Raw genomic sequence first — 20657 nt, 5'->3', positions numbered from 1 at the left:
ACGTCTCAAAAATACGTTATGAAAATATAATACAAATACGATAAAATTTATACTAAATATAACCCTGTCTATGACCTGAAGAGTTTAACATAAAGAAGAATTTGAATCCAAACTCTGAACAAGTCATTTCTAAGGAACGTGAACGAAATACAACAACACTCAATCAAAACAAAGAGAAGGACAGAATAGCTATTAACTTCAAAGCCGTACATAATTCACTTTCTACTGGAGTTACATTCCTACAAATTATTTATATTTTTACTATTTCAAAGGCCTGAGTAATCTCACAACGCAGAGATACCTGTTTTAATATGTTATTATTTGGTATTAATGAAGATGAAAACGATGTGAAATTGTATAATGAAGCTAGAAGCTAACAGCCCCAAATACACGTTAACAGAAATATTAACAGTTCTAACAACGCGACCGTTGATAATATAAATGATTCTATCGAGCAATTCAACGTAACATGACTAGTTTCATACAATAACGCAGACCATACAAAGTCTGGAGCTGTGGAAAACACATACACTAAACAACTAATAACAATACAAAACTAATACGCAGGATTTTTTGATTCGGTTCATACAACAGCATTGTCTTTGCTCCGTACTGGGTCGGTTGTAAGGGGTCATGTTTGAAACAAAAGTTCAAGTAGCAGATCGTCATCAGCATCCATTGGTGATTCGGGAGCCAGGTAGTCGATGATCCTGAAAAAGGGACAAATTTTAAAGCTAGATTAATATTAACAGACAAATGCGAGGGCTCAATATTTTGTGTTTTCGAATAGTTTGGTTTTGTTACAAAAACTGACAATATTGATGTATGGAAGTGAGAGTGCGATTTTGCAAGCTAAGGATGCGAGTAAATTAATGCAGTGGAAACGCTATCTTTTATAAGTATGATAGGAATGACTGTGGATTAGATATACTGAGTGTCATGAGGGTTCAAAGAAAACATTATGAATAGATAGTTTTGATACGTTGAAAGGATGAATGAAAAGAGATTAACAAAATAAATTTATGTCAAGAAAGTAAGCGGCAGCGTCGTTCAGTGTCGTCCCACGTGTACCTATACTGTCCAGATTACAACAAAAACTGACAAATATTTATTCGTAGATGGAGGTAGGATGACGCTCTTAAATCGAATGTCTGGTGATCACTCCATAAAGCTACGATCTTCCACTTAGTCGTGAACACGCCAGAGGACTGTAGTTTATCGCTTGGTAGAAAAGCTTGGTCTAAATCCTTACTTAAAATAGTGAGGCAGTAATGTTACCTATTGGGCGTGTGCGGCGTACTGGTGGTGGGCTGCGAGGAGCTTGGGCGGGCAGCGGGGCAGGGCCGGCCCGCCTTCCCGCTTTCTGCTCGTGCGTTCTGCAACCTATTGCAATGTTTAAAACCATATTACTTTTTACTTATCTTTTAATAATTATAATTCTGAAATTACTTCTAATATGTCTCTGGTCAGTAAGCCATAAATTAAAGTTTTGTGATAATTTAGAGATCTCCGTTTAATCAACATGAGCGATGTCGAGATCACCGCATAATCCAGTGTTATTTAGTCTTTCTCACATTAATTAATTCAATTCAGATGCAAAACTTACACTTGTAGATATTTCCTCCCACGTACTGGTAGCGTGAAATAGGTTTTATTTTTATTTTTGAAAAGCAAATTTTTATAAATGCCAAATTTAATTAATAAATTACAGTTTATAGAAACATTGCACACAAAAACAGTGCAAAGCAATCTAAACATCTAAATAAATATTTCAAGTAGATAAGTCAATACTAACTTGATCTTCGACTGTCGCATGAACTGCTGAATTTTCCTCGCGGCTTGATTTTGGCGTCTTTGCGAATATGTTCTCCTGGAAAAAAACATTATTTTAATTAGAAAAGCAGATGTAGTATATTTACACGAGCAATTCCTTACGTTAAAACGATTTTTAAGTCAGATTTAGAAAAAAGCTTATTATATAATGAATATTATTTCGCCATATAATGAGAATCCTTTATCCTTTCTATTTAACACTTGCTTTTTTCTATTTTTTATTGTTTGATGTAAAACGATAGTTACTTGACAGACGTGGCGGCGAGTCGGCGCTCGCGCAGGGAGCGGTACCCTCGTTGGATCACTATCGCCGCCGCGTGCATCTGCTTCAGGTAAGCGAACTGTAATAATCAAATTTAGAAGTTAATCCTCACATCTAATACTTCTTTTGAGTAGCTTATGAATAAATGAGGGGATTTTTAAGATTATATAGTAAATAACTATAGTAAGACAGGTTTATAAGCAGCATTTTGTTAACTTTTATGTTTTATAATTCAATGAATTTATCAGCATTAACAATTCTGTATAAAAGTGCATATGTGCTTGTATGTACTGCAGCAGTTACGCCTGAAAATACTCTTTTTTATTTACTCCACTTATATTAGAGGTATGAGTTCTATATGGAAGCAGCCTCCTGCACATACAAGCGGTTACAGTTCTTTACAGATGCATCAGATATTTGTACCTGTGACAGAAGTTCAGTTTAAAGTTCTTACCTGCTTATATCGACGGTAGCAGTTCTGTATAGTGATGGCGGCGGCAGCGGCGCGGCGCTGCAGCTGCCGACCGCGGTATTGCCGGTACGCCTTCTGAATTGTTATAGCCGCAGAGTACAGCTCACGTTGCTCACGATCTGGAATGTAATTAAAGATTTATTGTTAAAGTAGTCTTATATTAACACTGAGATAGGCATAGATTAAAAGATATTGAAAGAGGAACAGTGTTTTGTGGACCTTATTTAATGTGAGAGGATGGACACGAGAGATAGCAAATTATGAGCAGGCAAGTAGAAGAGATGCAATAATCAGATGGACGAAAATGTTTTTTCACAGATTATATATTAACTTATTGCTCACCATTCAAAGTCAAGCTTGAAAAGTGTGTAGTTGCATTAAGGAACTCTTGCAGTGTGGCGGATGGGGTACCGGGGATTGCACGGGGAGAGGGAGGCGGCGGTGACAGCGCAGAACCCGGCGACACGGATCCCGACGAGCATGGAGTTGATCCGCCGCAGTATCTGCAATAAGCTCAGTATTTTGGCACGAAATTTAACAATTGAAGGTAACTTTCATACTCTGTTACACTTCTTCTTTAGTCTGACAATCCCGCGTAATAGTAATCTTAACTAGGACCTTGGATCAGATTAATCACAACTTTCATAAACAAACTTAGGTATGGCCTAAGTAAAGATGTGATCATTTTAAGCAATGTACCTGTATGTATTATCGCTGAACTCAAAAGTAAACTCGGTGCTGAAGTTTGCGGTTTCGTCCAGCAGGGGCGCCATCAGGACGTCCTCGCTGCCGCCGGAGCCGCTGTCCAGCCCGCAGCCCGAGAATAGTGATGAACTTTCGTTCTGCATGGTATACGCAGTTAAAGTAAAAGCAGTTTTTGAAAAATAAAAGTTATATATTGATTCTTTCAGTCCATCAAATCGTACTCTAACTACTTGTACATCACTTCTCATTGAAGTTAATGGAAAATGACGATCGAACATCGTAAGAAATATTCCTAATATAAAACATTTTGCTAAATTCTAATTTTATTGTTTTGATTATTTACCTTTATCCTTTCTGGCATGGCGGCTATTATCTGCTCTGCCAGAGTGAACACTCGGTCATCCTGCTCCCCTGAAAGTTTTTTATGAAGTAGAATCTAGAACGAAATAGTTTGTAGGCCTTGACGATCTTCCGAAATATTGCAGTTGGCAAAAGGTGTTCAACAGAACGTAAATCGTCATTCAGTAAAATTCAAGTTTACAATATTCTTGTTCTTGCTTTTTCCAAATGCTATTAAAATGTCATCCAATTCTTCTGATTGTCAATCAAACACAGGAATCTTAAAGTGTTCATCGAAAGGAGACATAATTTATTTTAGGGTATTCAGCTTTAACAGTCAATATTTACACATCTAGATTTATATAAAGTGTACAACATTCTAACATCAAAGTGTGACACAGACATGTGTTAACATAAAGAAATCTTTAGCGAGACCAGTGATTAGGAAATGATGTGCGAACTTATTAAGACTTACCTTTAGTAAAAATTTAACACAAAACTATTGTATAAACTACACATAAAAAGCATCAAATAGATATAGACTCATGCAAACAGCTGTATCGCCATGCAGTGTACTGTAAAGTTGTCGCTAAGAAGTGTTCCGGACCTGTAAACACGTGTTCTGGAATTCATATCTGGAGAAGTCGGAAGAGAAAGCGAACTGTGTGGAGTGTCTCGAGGTAAAGTTGTGGTTGGACCGATACGAACCATTGAAAGCGACACCGATTAACAACACCGAATAAACTAAACCGAACCAAATGTAACGAGTAAATACAAAAAGACATTAGAATAAGACAACAGTCCTCACTTTATCGGGATAAAAATAAAGTTAGACTGGGATTTCAGAATCGAGATTCTATTTTATCTTTAACTGAAGCTTTGTTGAAAGCATTATTATGATTCGGTTTAGTTTGATTTACATCTACGATCAACACCTGTAAACTCCGCTCGATCTTGGATACAGAATAACAGAAGAAACTACAAGTGGTCTACCGTTAGCGATGACGTTCCGGCTACTGTTTGGCGATAGAAAGGGACAAAGATACGCAGACAACCTTTGGTAAGAAGAAGATCGGGCAGCCTTAGCGGCGATGCAACTACTACATTCACAACATCGATATGGTCGAGCGGAGGGATTGCTGCAACTTGAAATGGTATAGAACTGTTTTTTTTTTTCTTAATAGAACGTCTTTTTTTAGTCCTTAAATCGCATAGTAGAAAATCAAACATAACGTATTATTTTACATTATGCCTTATTTTTATTAAGTCATAAGACTAACATTGCCAGATTGAGTGAGGGTTACAAAAATCCGGTTTTGCGGAATTCAGATTTATATAGCGTTTTCTGGGGAGCGTCTCCAAAGATGTCTATACCATTCCTTGTGCGGCAGCGAACTGACCTTTGTTAGAGGGCGGTGGTGGGGAGGCGGCGGGCGAGGAGGCGGAGGAGAGCGCCTCGACGTCAATGAGCGGGCTCTGCGCGCGCCGCGGCGCCGTCTCGCCTGCACACAGCGGCCGGCACGCCAGCGAGTGAGCTCCTTCTGACCCTCACATACCCTACTTGGAAACCTCCCCTTATTGCATTACTGACTTCGTACCCGCTACTATTTATTCTATTTAGGAAACTATTTTTACGTTCTATGTCATCATTATCATCATAAACAAATGTTTTCCATTGATTTTTTTATCATTTTTTACTCTGTTTTATTCACTGTCTACCGACAGTTTAACTTTTCTTATCTGACTATTTCTTGAAAACCATTTTTCTATATTTCATCAAGGAAATCATTTTTCATGTTACATCCATATTTATTATTTACATTTGGTATCTCAGTATATCTAGATTTTTATATTTTGAAGGAACTCACTCCGCATTTTCAACCGTTGTCACCGTCGTATAATTTACCGTTATCCGCTTTATAAACGCGTTTCAAGCAAAAATATAAATTCTATGAAAATTTTCAATCGTCAATAAAGGCGCCGTGCCGATATAAATAAATAATTTTCAGCAAATGAAAATTTAACTGTCTATGGAATGAAAATTGTATGGTATTTAATTTAGACTTACAAAGAGCTAGATCCATCCGCCTGCCGAGCTTCGGTTCACCGAGACTGTCTTCAGATGTGTCGGAATCTAAAGGCAATGACATGCTTCGCTCCCATCTGGAAATCCAAGTTCTTCAAATCATTTAGTAAATAATGATAAGCATTAAATAAATAAAGATTTCTTTATTCAACATCTTAAACAACAAATGGTCTATCAAAGTTCATAAGAAGGCAGTAATATTTAAATAATCTGTTGATTGTAAGTTCTTTCTTAATACTTCCGGAGATTAAACTAGAGAGTTCGTGCATTGCTTAATACCTGGCGGACAAACTAACATCTCCCCTTTCAATAGCCGAACTGGATCGGAATGCATCCGCCATGTTGATGCCACTATCGATAGACGGTCGCTTTACCAGGTTGCTCTCCAAACTGCCCGCTCGACCCTTTTGTGATAAACTGAAAATTGTAAGACAAGGACAATTTTGAAATTTGATTTTAAATAAAAACACCAATATAGACAAATAAAGGCTGTTTAAAAGTCCTAATTTACCTATGTGGTCTGCGAAACACAGCATCACCAGTAGGTGGGTGTATGCGATCCAACATGGCGGCCAATCGGGAGTGTCCAGCGCGCCGGGCAGCAGCCGCGGCGGCGCGCCCGCCTGCCTCCTGCCTAGTGCCTGCGCCCCACCGCGCCAAAACCACCGCCGTCTCCACATGCCCGGCTGCGCTCGCCACCATCTGAAACGTCCCGAAGAAGAGGATAAACAAACAATAAGTAATTGAGCACTAATTTACTAAATGCTTCTTGAGCGGCTAACATAACGGCATTATAATTTAGGTATAAGGATAAAAAGCCATTGGACGAAATTATTGATGAAAAAATAATATCCAGGCCAAAGTTATGGGAACCTGATTACAAATTGATTTCAATTTCAAATAAAGTACGAAAGAGGCTAAAGAAAAATAAGTTCATCGATTCATTAATAAAAGTGATATTAAGATTTCGACATAAATATTTTTAAAACAATAAAAAAAAGGTACCACCAAATCTATTTTCCAGACAAAAGCTCAACATAACCAAAACAAGCAAGAACTAATTTTTGGATATGCTTACCATATCGAATTTTATTAATTTATACAATGTTCACATCACCAACATGTTGTGTAAATTGTGTGAATTGTTGTCATTCATACAATCGTTACTATTTTTATGTAATTAATTTTATTTAATTATATAATTTATATAATAACTAGGAAGAATTTTTCAAGCATGGCAATATTTAGATTTAAAAAAGACAAAGATTAAAAAATCAATAGATAAATTGTTTTAATTCAGTCATTCAATATCTCTTTCAATCATATATTTCTTAAAAAGTTTGCTCTCACCAAAGGGGTACAATTATCACTATCCCTCGCTCCTAAATTTACTTCTTTTTCCAAAGCCAAACTGTTGTCATCCTGCCTCCAACGGAGGAGTACTGTAGTCAACTTTGAATATCCCAAACCCGCAGCCAAGTGAAGAATCGTTGAACTATCTTCGCCAGGCTCTGTGGTAAAACCTTCAGCATTGCCAATAGAACGAGAACTTAGTATCTTGCAAAATGTGACAAGTCGCTCTTCAAATTTTGGATTTGAGTATAATTGCACATCTTCCACCTTAAAAGGAAATCAAGTTAATTAAAAATTCCATATTCAAAATACTGTATAAATTACTAGAAACGAATACAAAGAAGGGTTGAAAGAACCTTGGCTTTTGTTGCAATGTTTTAGATTTTAAAAAGTTTCGTTGACAATTTAAATTCAATATCCTCATATTAGTAACATAACTGGTTGATCTAAAATTCAAAATCTTAAAATTAAAAAGATATTGGTTTGATCAATCTGTTGTGCGAAGTTTTCTTCTACGAGAAGTATGGTATCACTACAAAATTTTCACACCTGATTGTTATCATCCATTGGCTCAGTCTTCACTTGAAGTCGGCCATGCAATCGTTGTAATCGTTGCAAAAGTGAAAACCGCCGAAAATCCAGAGACGGTAAAGGGGCAGACGCGGGTGAAGTGGGAGTAGGCGTAGGACCCGCTTTGTATTCGAACACAACTGTATCCGATACTACTTGACCTCCGCGAGCCACTTGAAGTGCTGCTAGGCCGGCTTCGTGAGCTGGAATTAATTGTTTAAAATACTTAAAAAAAAAAAATGTAACAATTGTTATTAAGTAAGTAATGTGTAAGGAGATTAAGGCCATCTTGGCATTTGGCCAACTAAAACTAGGTAAGCTTCGGATATCACTTACCGAGCCAACAATAAATTATATCAATAATAAAAAAAATATATTTACCTGGACAGTAACACCGTAAAAGACCATTCTGAACAAGTATTGAGGGAACAGGAAAGTTGTCAAAGAGTACTGTATATTGATCTGAGGTATCTGTCCAAGGCCCAGCTACTAAGACCTTTACCCCTCCTTCTGGATAAGCCCATTCTGGTGAATAATCAGTTATGCTCAATGCTCCTTCTCCAGTGCAGTCAGTCTGCATTTTTTCATTTGAATCATCGATGGGAGAAGTTTTTCCGCATATGGGCTGTAAAGTTGAAATTTAATTGGTTTTATTTAAAAATATAAAAGTTAACAGAAAATGTTACTTATTAAAAAACATTAAAACTCACTATTGGATTAGTTGATAAAGAATTTGGATCGAGAACTTCTAATTCGGGAAAGTCTCCAAGCATATCAAAAGCATCTAAGTTGACAAATACATTGTCGTCTACTACTTGCGTTGGTGATGCTACTGCTTCACAACTTTCTATGAAATCCATTGTATCGATTCCCGACACCATTACGTTTGCAGTATCCGATGTTCTAGTTCCACTTCTGTCCAACTCACACGTTGGCATATTTGCTGACAATGTTTTCTGGATATCTTCATGTGAAAGTTCTAAAGTCTCGTCGAAAAATGCACTAGTATGTCCTAAGCTTCCATCTGTACCTAACAAAACTAACGTATCATCACAGTTGTCCGTTAACACCTTACTTTCTAATCGCTCTACTAAATCAGGATACCGTGATGGTGTTGTCGGGGCACTAGCTATTACTTGATTCCTACTCCGGGGCTCCATTTTTATTTTTCGTTCGAAACTTTCTACATCAACTTTTTCCTCTACTTGAGTTTCTACTTCAAAGGTGGATTCTGAATTATGGAGACAAGAAGATGGTTGACTGTCTGGTATTTCTCTTTTTAATACAAACGTTGGTTTGTATTGATGTCGGTATCTGTCCCTAGGCTCCTCGCAAACGAACGATGTCACTGACAGGGGAGAAACGAGAGATGAATGTTGTTGTGAGCTATTGCCTGCTCCGTTTAATATTAACAAGCCACCACCTCCTTGAATTTGGCCGAGTGACAGAAGTAATGGTGATGCTGACTGCGTTGTCGTCCTATGATCTCTAGTGTACTGGCGTGGCGGCTGGGATATTGGTCTCGGAGATGGGCCAGTTGTAGACGATACATGGTGATCTGAAGCTGGAGGTTTTGCAGCTTGGATGCGACGTAGTGGATGGGCGCATGTTCTAGAATCTTGACAGGTCGAGTCGGGACATCCGCATTCCAGTTGCCTTGCCAACGCTGCTGCTCTGGCAGCTCTTTGCTTTTCCATCAGCTGCCCCACAATAGCCTCGACAGTTTCCGCAGTCTGGAACATTTTTCCCTAATATTTAATTATAGTAAGAAGTTCAAAATACAAATGAATAATTCAACAATTTCTAAGAGTAAAAATACATACTGATATTTCCAATTCACTATTCATATCCGGTTCATCTTCACTGAAAACTGAAAAAGATATAGTAGACGTATTAGTTAAATTATTTCCGATCTTATAAAGTTTTTCTAAAAAGCCCTTGTTATCGATAACTTATTGAAAAAAAAAATCTATTCAATGTCGTATCAATTAACAATTATTGTAAAAGAAAGTCCCAATAAAAACTGCGATCATGTTTGTGTTGGCAGCCAATTCCATATAAATGTACTCTGAAAGTGATCTCATTCATGAGAATCTGGGATTTAAGCCGTATAATAAAATCAATTTTCATTTCGCTCCTAATGAATATTCAACAGCGAGCCGCCAACTTTCCTTGTTGCGTTTTAATTTGCTGTGTTTTACTGTTATGGATCTTTTTTGACTACGTTATGAATTTCTGGCTTCTTCAGACTAATTTGAATTCGTATAAATAGAACCAACTTTAGAACCAACTTTTATTATATCCCTCTTAGCGTAAGGGCAAAAGATTTCTGATAATTTTGCCTAATTATTTCAAGATAAGTCTTTATTTTCATAATGTTATATACTTTAAAATTATAGTTTAATAATTTTGTTTGCATCCGCCAAATATTAGAGGTTTTTTTTATCTATTTTCATAGTCTGATCTTATGAAGGTCATAGACATTTAAAGGCATACGATGTTGAAAATCTCTTTTAATGTTATGAGTCTCTTACACATGGGTTTCAGTTGGCTGACGAGCTCGTCTTTCGTCCACTCCTTCTTGTCTGCCCACAGCGCGAGGCTGGGCGCGACCGTCGCCAGCTTGTTGTCGTCAGGGTATGGCACGTTCAAGTAGTGCACCAGTACTATGTCTGGATTCTGAAAATTTGAAAAAATATTATAATATACAAAAGGATTGAGCACAAAAATAAAAAAGCGCGTATTAGTTAATTAATACGCGCTTTTTTATTGTATTAACAATGGTTAAAACTCAGGATCGTTTTAAATATTTTAGGACATAAAGTCTTGTTATCGAATTTTTAATGAATTAAAGGAAATGTATGTTTTGGTTTCAGGTTTATTATTTTATTGAGAATCTTAGTCACATCATCTGTCTATTAAATGTTATGTTTGTGGAATTTAAAGTGAAATAGAATATAGAATGAAAATAGATAATAATACTGGAAAATATTTTTCACATTTACAATGCTATCGTCGTTGTAGTCATACGGACACTTTTATTGTCGGCTCGCGGCAGGATTCCAAGAGTTGTTTGATCTCAAGTCGGAAGCAATCCTCAGTAAATATAAATTCAACTCAACGACATAATGACGTCACTACTGTAACTGGATACCGTTCTCTTTACTTGTCTCAAAATGTCTATTCTTTTGTTTTCTTAATGTAACAACATGTGAAGTCATTTGTTGAAGTCTGGTCGAATGTGAGAAGAAATGAAACCCCTATTTTTACTGGTAAATTAAACATTGGCTTAAGTTTAATTATTAAAATTGGGAAAGTCTCAATTCTATAAAAAATTAAAAAGTAAAACATCGAATATCGTAGAGCAAGAAAATTTATGGTGCGTTGTATTTCTCTCGCTGTTGAGAACAACTAAATGGGTAAATACAAGACTTAGTGACGCGTGAGAATTTATTAACTCGTAGATATTTATTGCAAAATAGAATGCAAATAACGAGTAACATCGCGTCCCTCGAGAGATATAAATGGGATACAAAAAATAAAAAACATTCTTCGAAGGACATAAAATACTACATACGATACTGCCATGCCACTTACACATTGAAATAAAAAACCGAAAGGCACTCGAAATTCAAATGTTTCACTTTCGTCTAATGTTGTTCACACACCAAACATAATATAAGGAAAGCGAAGCGAAAGCTAAATGAAAGCGTATTCAACTTGTGACAAGTTCGATGTTGACAGATTTCTTAACGTCTTTGAATATGTCCTTGAAATAAAGAATTATAAAAACGCTGTTTGACATCAAACTATGTGAAAGGTTTCACCAAAAGGTTTCAGGAAAAAACCTTTCACACAGGACACGAAAGTGAATTCGAATTTTGAATCAATGTGATCGGGCGGTCAAAGTGTTAGGAGCGTAAATCGACTCACACGCAGTTAAGCTTTGTTAAAATAAGTTGTACACAATATTTTAATTTTCAACACTGAGAGCGAATGTAAAACGGAGTGCGCCGTAATAACTATCCATTTGTCTTCAAAATGGCGGCAATAAACATGGCGTCATTATTTATGTAATGGCCGCCGGGCAGGGCTGCCACGACACGTGCGCTTTATGGAACTTATTTCTTTTTTCATTAACTTCAAATCAGCCAGATAATTTGTTAAGGATTATCCTCTTCCCTGAATAGGCTCTATGAAATATAACCGTTTAAACGTAGTTTATCGTTCTCAATTTGTGTTTTTATAAATATAAATAATTAATCTTGTGAATACAAGCTTAGTTCTATAATATTTTTTTAAACTAACTAAACACATAAAATAAGTTAATATAAAATTAACGTTTTCTATAAGACCATTAAAATGTAAACAAGTCATCGTAATGTTATTTTTGTTACTAAAAAGTGTCTTTTAGTTACTTTTATTCTATAACTAGATGTAGCCCGCGACTCTGTCCGTGCGGAATAAAAAAACATAACAAGTAGTCTATGTGTTCTTCCAGACTATCATCTACATCTGTGCTAAATTTCATCGAGATACGTTGAGACGTTCTGGACATACCTTCAAACAAACATCCATCCATCCAAACATTCGCATTTATATTTAGTAAGATGTGTAAATTTATCAGTTACGTTTTGTTCTATTTTTATGTCTTGTTGTTAATTCTCCGTACGCCTGTCACCTATGTATTCCTCCGCTTTTTTTTGTATTCTATTCTGCTAGTACTTCTCGAATGCAACTGGGATACCTTCTTAATAAATTTAAGTGACATTATACAATATAATAAAATGAAGACAGCCCTATATTTTTAAGAGCAAAGTCGAGAGTCTTTATGAGCTTAGACAAATGCAGTGCGGAGACAATGGGATTAGCAAGATTAATTGGGTTAAAGTTAACGTTGCACTAATATTTAAATTAGTTATTTTTTTTTAACAATTAATTAATATTTTAAATGCGAATGTTTGGATGAATATGGTATCTCCAGAACGGCTGCAAGGATCTCGTTGACTGTTGACAAAAAATGTAGAACATAGTCTGGACACACAGACTACTAATTAAGTTTTTTTTATATAATTCCGCGCGGACGGAGTCGCGACAACTAGTCGGAGGGCGACATCTAAGTACTTAATAAAAGTATTGTAATTGTAGTACAATGTGAATTTATTGACATTATAACTAGGTGAATGAATTGCACAGAGGATTGGTTTTAGGCCGACATTAATATAATAACAACATCCGACACTCACAAAGAAGACTGGCGTCAAGTGGAAGCAATTCCGCGTTTCGTCTGATGAGTGTGGTACCGGAGGACTAACTTTAGTCCCCTCTCCCATACCACCCTTCTTTTAAGGAAAGGATGGGAAAGGAATTGGGTTTGATGGAGAAGGGGACGTAAAGAAAGGGGATATATTCTTTCATCCTACGTCGATTATTTCGGTGATCTCAAGTCGCTCAGGGCACTTGTTCGTTTGCCACCTTATTATATTTAAAAAAAAACATGTATAGAAATCTACCTTAAAATCTGGTCTATATACTGCATAAATAGAAAACACTGAAGTATCCCACTCTATTGCAAGAAAGCTAATTTTCTCACGGAGCGGATTTTTCTGCTTACGGATAGTGTTTTTACAATCCAAATAAGCACCTTCGTGGTAAGCTAGCAATACAGTAAAGAACATGCTTACTTTAATTTTATACATACGAGTGTTAAATAAATGTTTAACTTAATAACTTAAAAATAGGGGAAAAAATAACCAATGGTACTAACACACTCTTACAAAATGTAACGAAAATAAGATTAAAAAAGATTTTCATTTACACAAAGCGTGTTTCAATAATAGAATAGTGCAAACTGTGTAAAGCGATTAATTTCTTATGATAGTAAATAAAAGGTGTATAAAAAAGTATTTAGTTAAAAAAAACTTTAAATATGTGACTGTAAGCTTATAAAAAAAGAAATATGGATATCTACGATAACCTTTTTAAAAGCTTAATAAAAATAAAAATGATTAAGGTTTACACATACGTAGAATCCACATTTCTTCTGAGTTAAGTCATGTAACAAATAATGTTAGTGCATAATATTATGTATGAGGTTGATATTAATATTAAGACAAATTGTTTACATCTAAATAACAAAGGGTAGGCAATAGGCATCTACTAACAAACATACTTTCACTCATTACACTAAATATTGTTGTTAATTTTTTACTTATTTCCCTATCGGTATATACCTTCCATTCTTTATATTAAACGGAGCATAACGTGATCTTAAGAGTACTCTCATAAGAAACTATAATAACAACATGGGAGCAATAAATTTTGAATTTTAACACGTACAGCATTCAAAATTAAATTTCCTCTCTGTGGTAAAGTCAAAGATTGTCCCAAATTCTCTCTTGCGTTTAATTCCCGAGAGATACGCTAAAATAGCATTAAACCAACACACTCGGGCTAATATTCAACAACCAGCGTGCATTGACACCTGTTACTTTGGGCTCAGATGCATCTGAACGCTGCCACTATCAGAAATTCAATTACACGCTGATATTTTGCCTGCTGACCTACATTTCATACAGCAGTGTAATTTTCAAAACTATTCTAGGAAACAAAATCATAAAAATTGGTACCGAAACATTGTCGCTTATTGAAAATTTAAACAAATACATCATTATGTAGTTTTAAAAAAAAAGTTGTCACACTAAACTTTCCAATAAATAAATATATTTGGGAATCCCCCAGCGAAAGAAAATTCACATTTTTCTCATGCGTGAAAAGAAGAACCAAATCAATAGAAATTGAACAAATTATAAACCATTCGGAGTATTCAATGTAATAAATATCTAAATGTATTTTCTTACACACGTGATGTACGATAGAAATCTTTAATCACATTTACTGTCTCAGCGCCGATTCCCAGACGACGTAAATCCGGAAACTTTGCGAGATTCTATTAATATTTCAACGATTCCGGTGAAAATATGTCGCAAATATTGAACGGAACGATCCAATTCGCGGTACCATCAGTTCTATCACTTCCATACGAACATATCAAATATCTATATTTCAAAGTTTTCACGTATTGAATATTGAAGCAACATTAGAGAAATCATCCTACTTCTTACTTCTTACTAATATTATAAATGCGAAAGTTTTAATGAATGAATTGATGGATGTTTTTAGAAGGTATCTCCGGAATGGCTCAATGGATCTAAATAAAATTTGGCACAGATATAGAACATAGATAACACATAGGCTATTTATTAAGTTTCTTTTGTAGCGCGGACGGTGTCGTGGGCAACAGAAAGTTTACTAAAGTGAAACGTGCATTTCGAAATCGTTATTTCTCATCTTCAGATTGCAATGGTATTATTAAAATTATTAAAATAAAATTAATCAAGATATTCAGAAGGTTGAGAATACCTTTGGGCTTAGAACTGGTTGCTGTATTACTGGTATTACTGGTATTTTTATGTAGGTACCAAAGATTAAATTCATAGCTAGAAGAGTTCCTTTATCTATCAAATGAGAATAAAGGAATAAAAAAATGTTAGTAGACTGTTTATGACATATTAACGCGTTTAAGAATACACTAGCGAGTCTGTCTTTTAAGGGCCTTTCACAATGTCCAGGCAAAGTGCTGGATAACTAACAAATACACATAACGCATTCTGACAAAATAATTTGCGTTTCAAATAAGACAAAATAATTGACAAATAAGTTCCAAATTAGCTTATTCAGGACGTAATTAGATATTATGAAACAGGCTTTTAGTATCTTGTGGCTGAAGGAAGTAAAAATTGTCAATTACCTGCAAAAGCCAGTAACATCTTCGATGGAATGTCGGCAGGATGGCGGAATGGACGTAACATCCATAAATGCACTGTAAAAGAAATAAGACTTATTAATAACATCTAATATTAGGTCCTTACATATGAAATTGGCGTTTTGTATGGGAGGAACAAAAAGTCGAATATTTTTTAATATAATATATTTAATTAATCAAAGTATGAACCATTATTTTCTATGCACTTTTGCCATCTCATAGGTAGTTCATAGATCCCTTTACTAAAAAAACCAGTCGGACGGGAATCAATAAAATCTTTGAAGGCGATTTGGACTACCCATCGGAGTTGAATTTTTTCCCTTGCAAGAAGTTATCCAAATTTCGAAAAAAATGGTAATCTGTTGGAGCAAGGTCCGGGGAGTACGGAGGATGTCTTAGACTTTCCAATTGAAGCTCTTCTAATTTAGTAGCCGTCTGTTGCGCAGTGTGTGGTCTAGCGTTGTCGTGAAGCAGCAGTGGCGTGGAGCGATTGACCAGCCTAGGTTGTTTAGCCGCTAGCTTTTACATCATGGTTTGCAATTGCTGACAATAGACATCAGCCGTAATAGTCTGGCCAGATTTGAGTAAACTGTAATGAACAATACCGGCACTAGTCCACCAAACGCTTACAAGTAACTTTTTTGGGGTTAATTTTCGCTTGGGGCAGGATTTGGCTGGCTGGCCAGGATCCAACCATTGCGCTGAGCGCTTCCGATTATCGTAAAGAACCCATTTTTCATCACAGGTAATGATTCGGTTTAAAATACCTTCATTATTGTGCCGGTTTAGTAATGTAACGCAACAGTCGACGCGCGTTTGCCGGTTTGCTTCAGTCAATTCGTGAGGTACCCACCTTTCAAGCTTTTTAATCTTCCCAATTTGCTTCAAGTGAATTAAAACAGTTTTATCACTAACATCGCAGCCTGCAGCTAACTCGGACGTGGTTTGCGATGGATCCGCTTCCACAATAGCCTTCAACTCTTCATTATCAACTTGAGTCTCAGGCCGTCCACGGGGCTTGTTCTGCAGATCGAAATTTCCAGAACGAAAACGTTGGAACCAAAAACGAACTGTGTTTTCTTTTGCAACACGACCGCCATACACATCATTCACCCTTCGAGTCGTTTCCGCAGCACTAGTGCCACGGCGGAACTCGTACTCGTAAATAATGCGATATTTTAAGTTTTCCATTTTGTAAAATGAGAGACACAAACAGAAAAAAACAGAAGAAAAAAAACAAATGAATGACGGTCATCGAACCACAAATACATGAGTCTATAGCTGTACAAATTTGAATTTGGAATTCCTTACCAAAGAGGAGAAATTCGTGATTAAAGTGGCCAGTACGAAAAACGCCAATTTCATATGTAAGGACCTAATATATAAAATCCTCGTGTCACAGTTTTCGTTCCCGTACTCCTCCGAAACGGCTTGACCGATTCTCATGAAATTTTATGAGCATATTCAGTAGGTCTGAGAATCGGCCAACATCTATTTTTCATTTTGTTTTTTTTTTAACTGCGTGCGGACGGAGTCGCGGGCGACAGCTAGTTTTCAATACAAATGTCAACAAAAGACAGAATTTATCGTCAAAGGATGTCACTAGTAGACACCAACAACATCTATTGCATGAATAGGTCGCAGTGCAATACCACGTCAACACAGAAGACAAGCGTGAAGTGGAAGTAATTCAGCATTTCGTCTGATGAGTGTGCATTCCAGAGGCCTAATTTTAGTGCTCTTTCCCTTCCCACCCTTTGTTATAAGAAGGGGATGCATAAGAACGGAAAATGTTCTCTATCTGTACATTCCCTCCGTCAATTAAGTAGCAATCACTTCTCTATTTTGGCGAATTCAGGTGGCCGCTTGCTCGTTTGCCACTTTATAAAATAAAGTTAAATTTAGCACATTAAACTAAATCTAACTTTTAATGATTAAACAGACTAAAACATTATTTTAGAATATTGATTTGAGTAAAATGATAGAAGGCTCCTATTAGATATGGGTTTACTTTACGATATCTTACATAAATTAGATCATCCAACATTACTAAGCCTTATAACATTTTGCACTCCTAAAAAACGTACTAGAAATACCGTATTATTTTATACAACATATCACCGAACAAACTATGGAAAAAATTCTATATTAACCAGATTACCTCACCTTTATAATGAAAACTTTAATAATATAGATATTTTTCACTTATCAAAAAAGAACCTTAAAAACAAAATTATTTGTAATATTAATATAACATAAGTCACAGGTATAAAGTAATGTATAATGTCTGTTCTTACACTATCATTTTGGCTACTTATAATGTCGTTATACACACTATTAGCTAAGTTATCACTTGTATGTATTCTTTCCGCTGTTATTACTATTTTAAGATAATTTTAAGCTGTTGTGTATGTAGAAAAAAAAAAATAATTAAATAAATAAAAATAAGGTCCATTGTAGAAGTAATAGTTTGATACAATTACAATAGTGTTATCAGAAACTATACACAGATTCCATAAGTTCGAATAGTTTAACCCAGCATGCACTGCACGATATCTTTAACAATACAAATAGACAATTGGCGCCTGCAACTTCGTTACTTACAGAAAGCTTTGCAGAAACTAGTATTTGATCAAGTAACAAGCGACGGCGGAGACCACGAGACAAACTTTTGTAATAAAAATGCTGTCTATAAAAATATGTGAAATTTTGATTTCTAAATATTTGGTATTATCACAATCAAAACGTCTACGTCTACATGTTGATTCGGAATTAAATATTGGTTTTCGTATTCCACTAACTCTGTTATAATTAATTAATTTTAATTATTCCTAGGTTTAAAATTATTTCGTGTTGGCTACAAAAATATACAGAAAAACACTAATAGTGTTAATAGATATACAGTGCAATATTACAGATAAAACAAAAGTAATAATTGCAAAAATAGAAAAAGAAGTCAGTTTAACAGCGGAAGACGTCAGCAACAACATCTGTTGCACGAATCGCCTGGTGAAAAACCACAACCCGAAAGAAGATTGCGTGAAGTGGAAGCAATTTCGTATTTCGTCTGATGAGTATGTTTGTCGGAGGCCTAGTGTCAGTCCCTTTTGTGTATGGATTTGGATTTGAATCGGATATGATAGAGTATGGATTATGAAGGTGACGATAAGAAAGGGGCGTCTCCGTCCCCTCTTAAAAAGTAGGCAATGCCTCAGCAATTCCTGATGTTTATGGACAGCAGTCAGTTCGCTATTTCAGCGTGTTTAGGTGGCCGTTTGCTCATTTGTCATCTTATTTAATAAAAAAGGTTCTATATTAGCGAAAACCTTAGTTTTAAACTAAATGATATAACAAATTATCACTAGGAAAAATTATTCCACTGAACTTGAACTCATTAAATGAAGCAAGCCAGCTTGTTAAGTATGGAACGTGCTCATGCGTCCCACTTGATAGACGACTTTTATTTTCACAGAAGCTAGAGGGCGGCGAGTGCCTGGTGACAGGGGACTTGTCGTCTATCATCGGACACGATCAACGTACTTAACACTACTACGTTTGCAACACTAACATGTCATGGATATCATTACGAAAAAAAATGTTTCAATTTTATTTGAAGTAATTTGATTATTACTATTGTTGTAAAAAATTCGATCGCTTTTTGTTGTTAGCACTTTAGCAATAAGCTCATGACTGTTGTCACTTTTTTGCGATTACTCCGGACTAATTGTAGTATTTATGATACAATAATTCCCATAGAGCTGAAGATAGTTGAGAATTTTCAACTCTATGTAAAGATCATATCGATAGCGCATATGTCTAGGATTTTTTTTAGTTTTTCGCCGAAGTAAAACCGTTTTTTAGGTGACAACCTTTCTGAGACATTTCAAACAGCTAAAGAGTCGGCTAGTCAAAAATAGTTTGGTCAGTTTACAGATGCTTAGGTAAAATTAATCAATCGATGGTGACGTTTCAGGTCTTGTATATTATTATGTACAATATTTAGCTCTATCCGAATTATTCTATATACCTTTGAATGGCAATACTTGTAATAAAACAAGTCATACGCTCATAACTTACGGCAGATAGCACTCAGCGGCCGCACTCGCGGGAGATGTATTATTCAAAGCCCCTGTCCATTGGCATGTGGCGATGCATCAGTATCGAGCCTGTGCTAATGCACGCGGGATATTGTGTAATTATTATTACTACGATAAAGGTTTTTTTATCGAAGAAAGAGAGCTTTCTTTAAAATCATTAGGCTCTACACAGAAGCGGATGTAATAATTTCAAGGCGAAAGTTTGAGAGCTAAATGTTAACTTTATTTTGTTACGTCTTTGAATATTATGATTTAATTTAATGAAACCTACCAATATCTCTGTCGATCTCTCAATTTATGTGAATACAGAAAAATAATTAGAAAATATTAAATTAAGTAATCCATTTGGTTCTAAGTTACGTCGGTGGTCTGACAAAAATACGATTCGGCAGTTAGGTAAGTCGATTTAGATTCCGAATGTCCATTTGCCAGGTTTATACGTTATCTATTGGATTGAGAGCGCACAGGGCGGTCCCGGACGAGCCTCAGCTTTTAGGGCGTGCTGTTTTTATTACGTCTATAAAAAAATGTAATTTTCTACGTATTTAAAGACCCTTAAAATCTTCCTGGAACATCGTTTACAATAAAAAAATATGGTAAAGGTACATTAAAAATTCTTACTCTTACAAAAATTAGTTTTGAATTTTTACTCTGCTCATAAATATGTCTATTATGGCAACACATTTCTAGACCCACCCTGGGCCTGCTCACAAAAATTAGATTGGCAATTTTTAGAATTTTCACCTTGACCTCTTTTGCTTTGTACCACAATCTAATATTCGGAAGAAATGCTGCCCGTTAGTGAATTAGACTTTTACGACTTGTACGTATCCATTGATCGATCCGCAAGCATTGAAGACATTAATCGTATAAAGCGGATGAATTGCACGCCCTTGTAGACTTGCCATGTATAAACAACAATAATTTTTATCGTTTTCTAATATATTTTGCAGGAGTTCTGAACTATAAGTTCGATAAGATGTAGCTATTTAATATTAAAATACATTATAGTTAATTGTTGCAAATGAAAATTAATTTGGAATTTAAAATCAATTGACCTAACGCTTAATGTTTAAATTAAAAAAAGATTGTTTTTTTTTATTTAATTGATCTGT

General features: G+C 35.6%; 1 protein-coding gene across 1 annotated transcript in view; it reads right to left on the bottom strand.

Annotated features, from left to right (window-relative positions):
- Nucleotides 1-209: 209 nt before the first annotated feature.
- The window catches only part of LOC106709231 (calmodulin-binding transcription activator 2), a 111789-nt gene continuing 91341 nt past the window's right edge, over nucleotides 210-20657 (bottom strand). The window contains exons 5-22 of the mRNA XM_045680408.1: nucleotides 15431-15502; nucleotides 10155-10299; nucleotides 9444-9490; nucleotides 8331-9368; nucleotides 8002-8245; nucleotides 7600-7823; nucleotides 7048-7317; nucleotides 6209-6399; nucleotides 5977-6114; nucleotides 5680-5774; nucleotides 3616-3683; nucleotides 3267-3409; nucleotides 2910-3070; nucleotides 2550-2686; nucleotides 2080-2174; nucleotides 1796-1870; nucleotides 1279-1383; nucleotides 210-710 (exon numbers count right to left, since the gene is read on the bottom strand). Of these exons, the coding sequence (XP_045536364.1) occupies nucleotides 632-710; nucleotides 1279-1383; nucleotides 1796-1870; nucleotides 2080-2174; nucleotides 2550-2686; nucleotides 2910-3070; nucleotides 3267-3409; nucleotides 3616-3683; nucleotides 5680-5774; nucleotides 5977-6114; nucleotides 6209-6399; nucleotides 7048-7317; nucleotides 7600-7823; nucleotides 8002-8245; nucleotides 8331-9368; nucleotides 9444-9490; nucleotides 10155-10299; nucleotides 15431-15502 (3327 nt within the window). The 3' untranslated portion in view covers nucleotides 210-631. The remainder of the gene's footprint in view (nucleotides 711-1278; nucleotides 1384-1795; nucleotides 1871-2079; nucleotides 2175-2549; nucleotides 2687-2909; nucleotides 3071-3266; nucleotides 3410-3615; nucleotides 3684-5679; nucleotides 5775-5976; nucleotides 6115-6208; nucleotides 6400-7047; nucleotides 7318-7599; nucleotides 7824-8001; nucleotides 8246-8330; nucleotides 9369-9443; nucleotides 9491-10154; nucleotides 10300-15430; nucleotides 15503-20657) is intronic.

The sequence above is a fragment of the Papilio machaon genome, chromosome 13 (assembly GCF_912999745.1).
Source record: "Papilio machaon chromosome 13, ilPapMach1.1, whole genome shotgun sequence".
NCBI classification, from domain to species: Eukaryota; Metazoa; Arthropoda; class Insecta; order Lepidoptera; family Papilionidae; genus Papilio; species Papilio machaon.
Note: the sequence above shows the minus strand (reverse complement) of the source record. Positions and strands in the feature narration are given on the sequence as shown.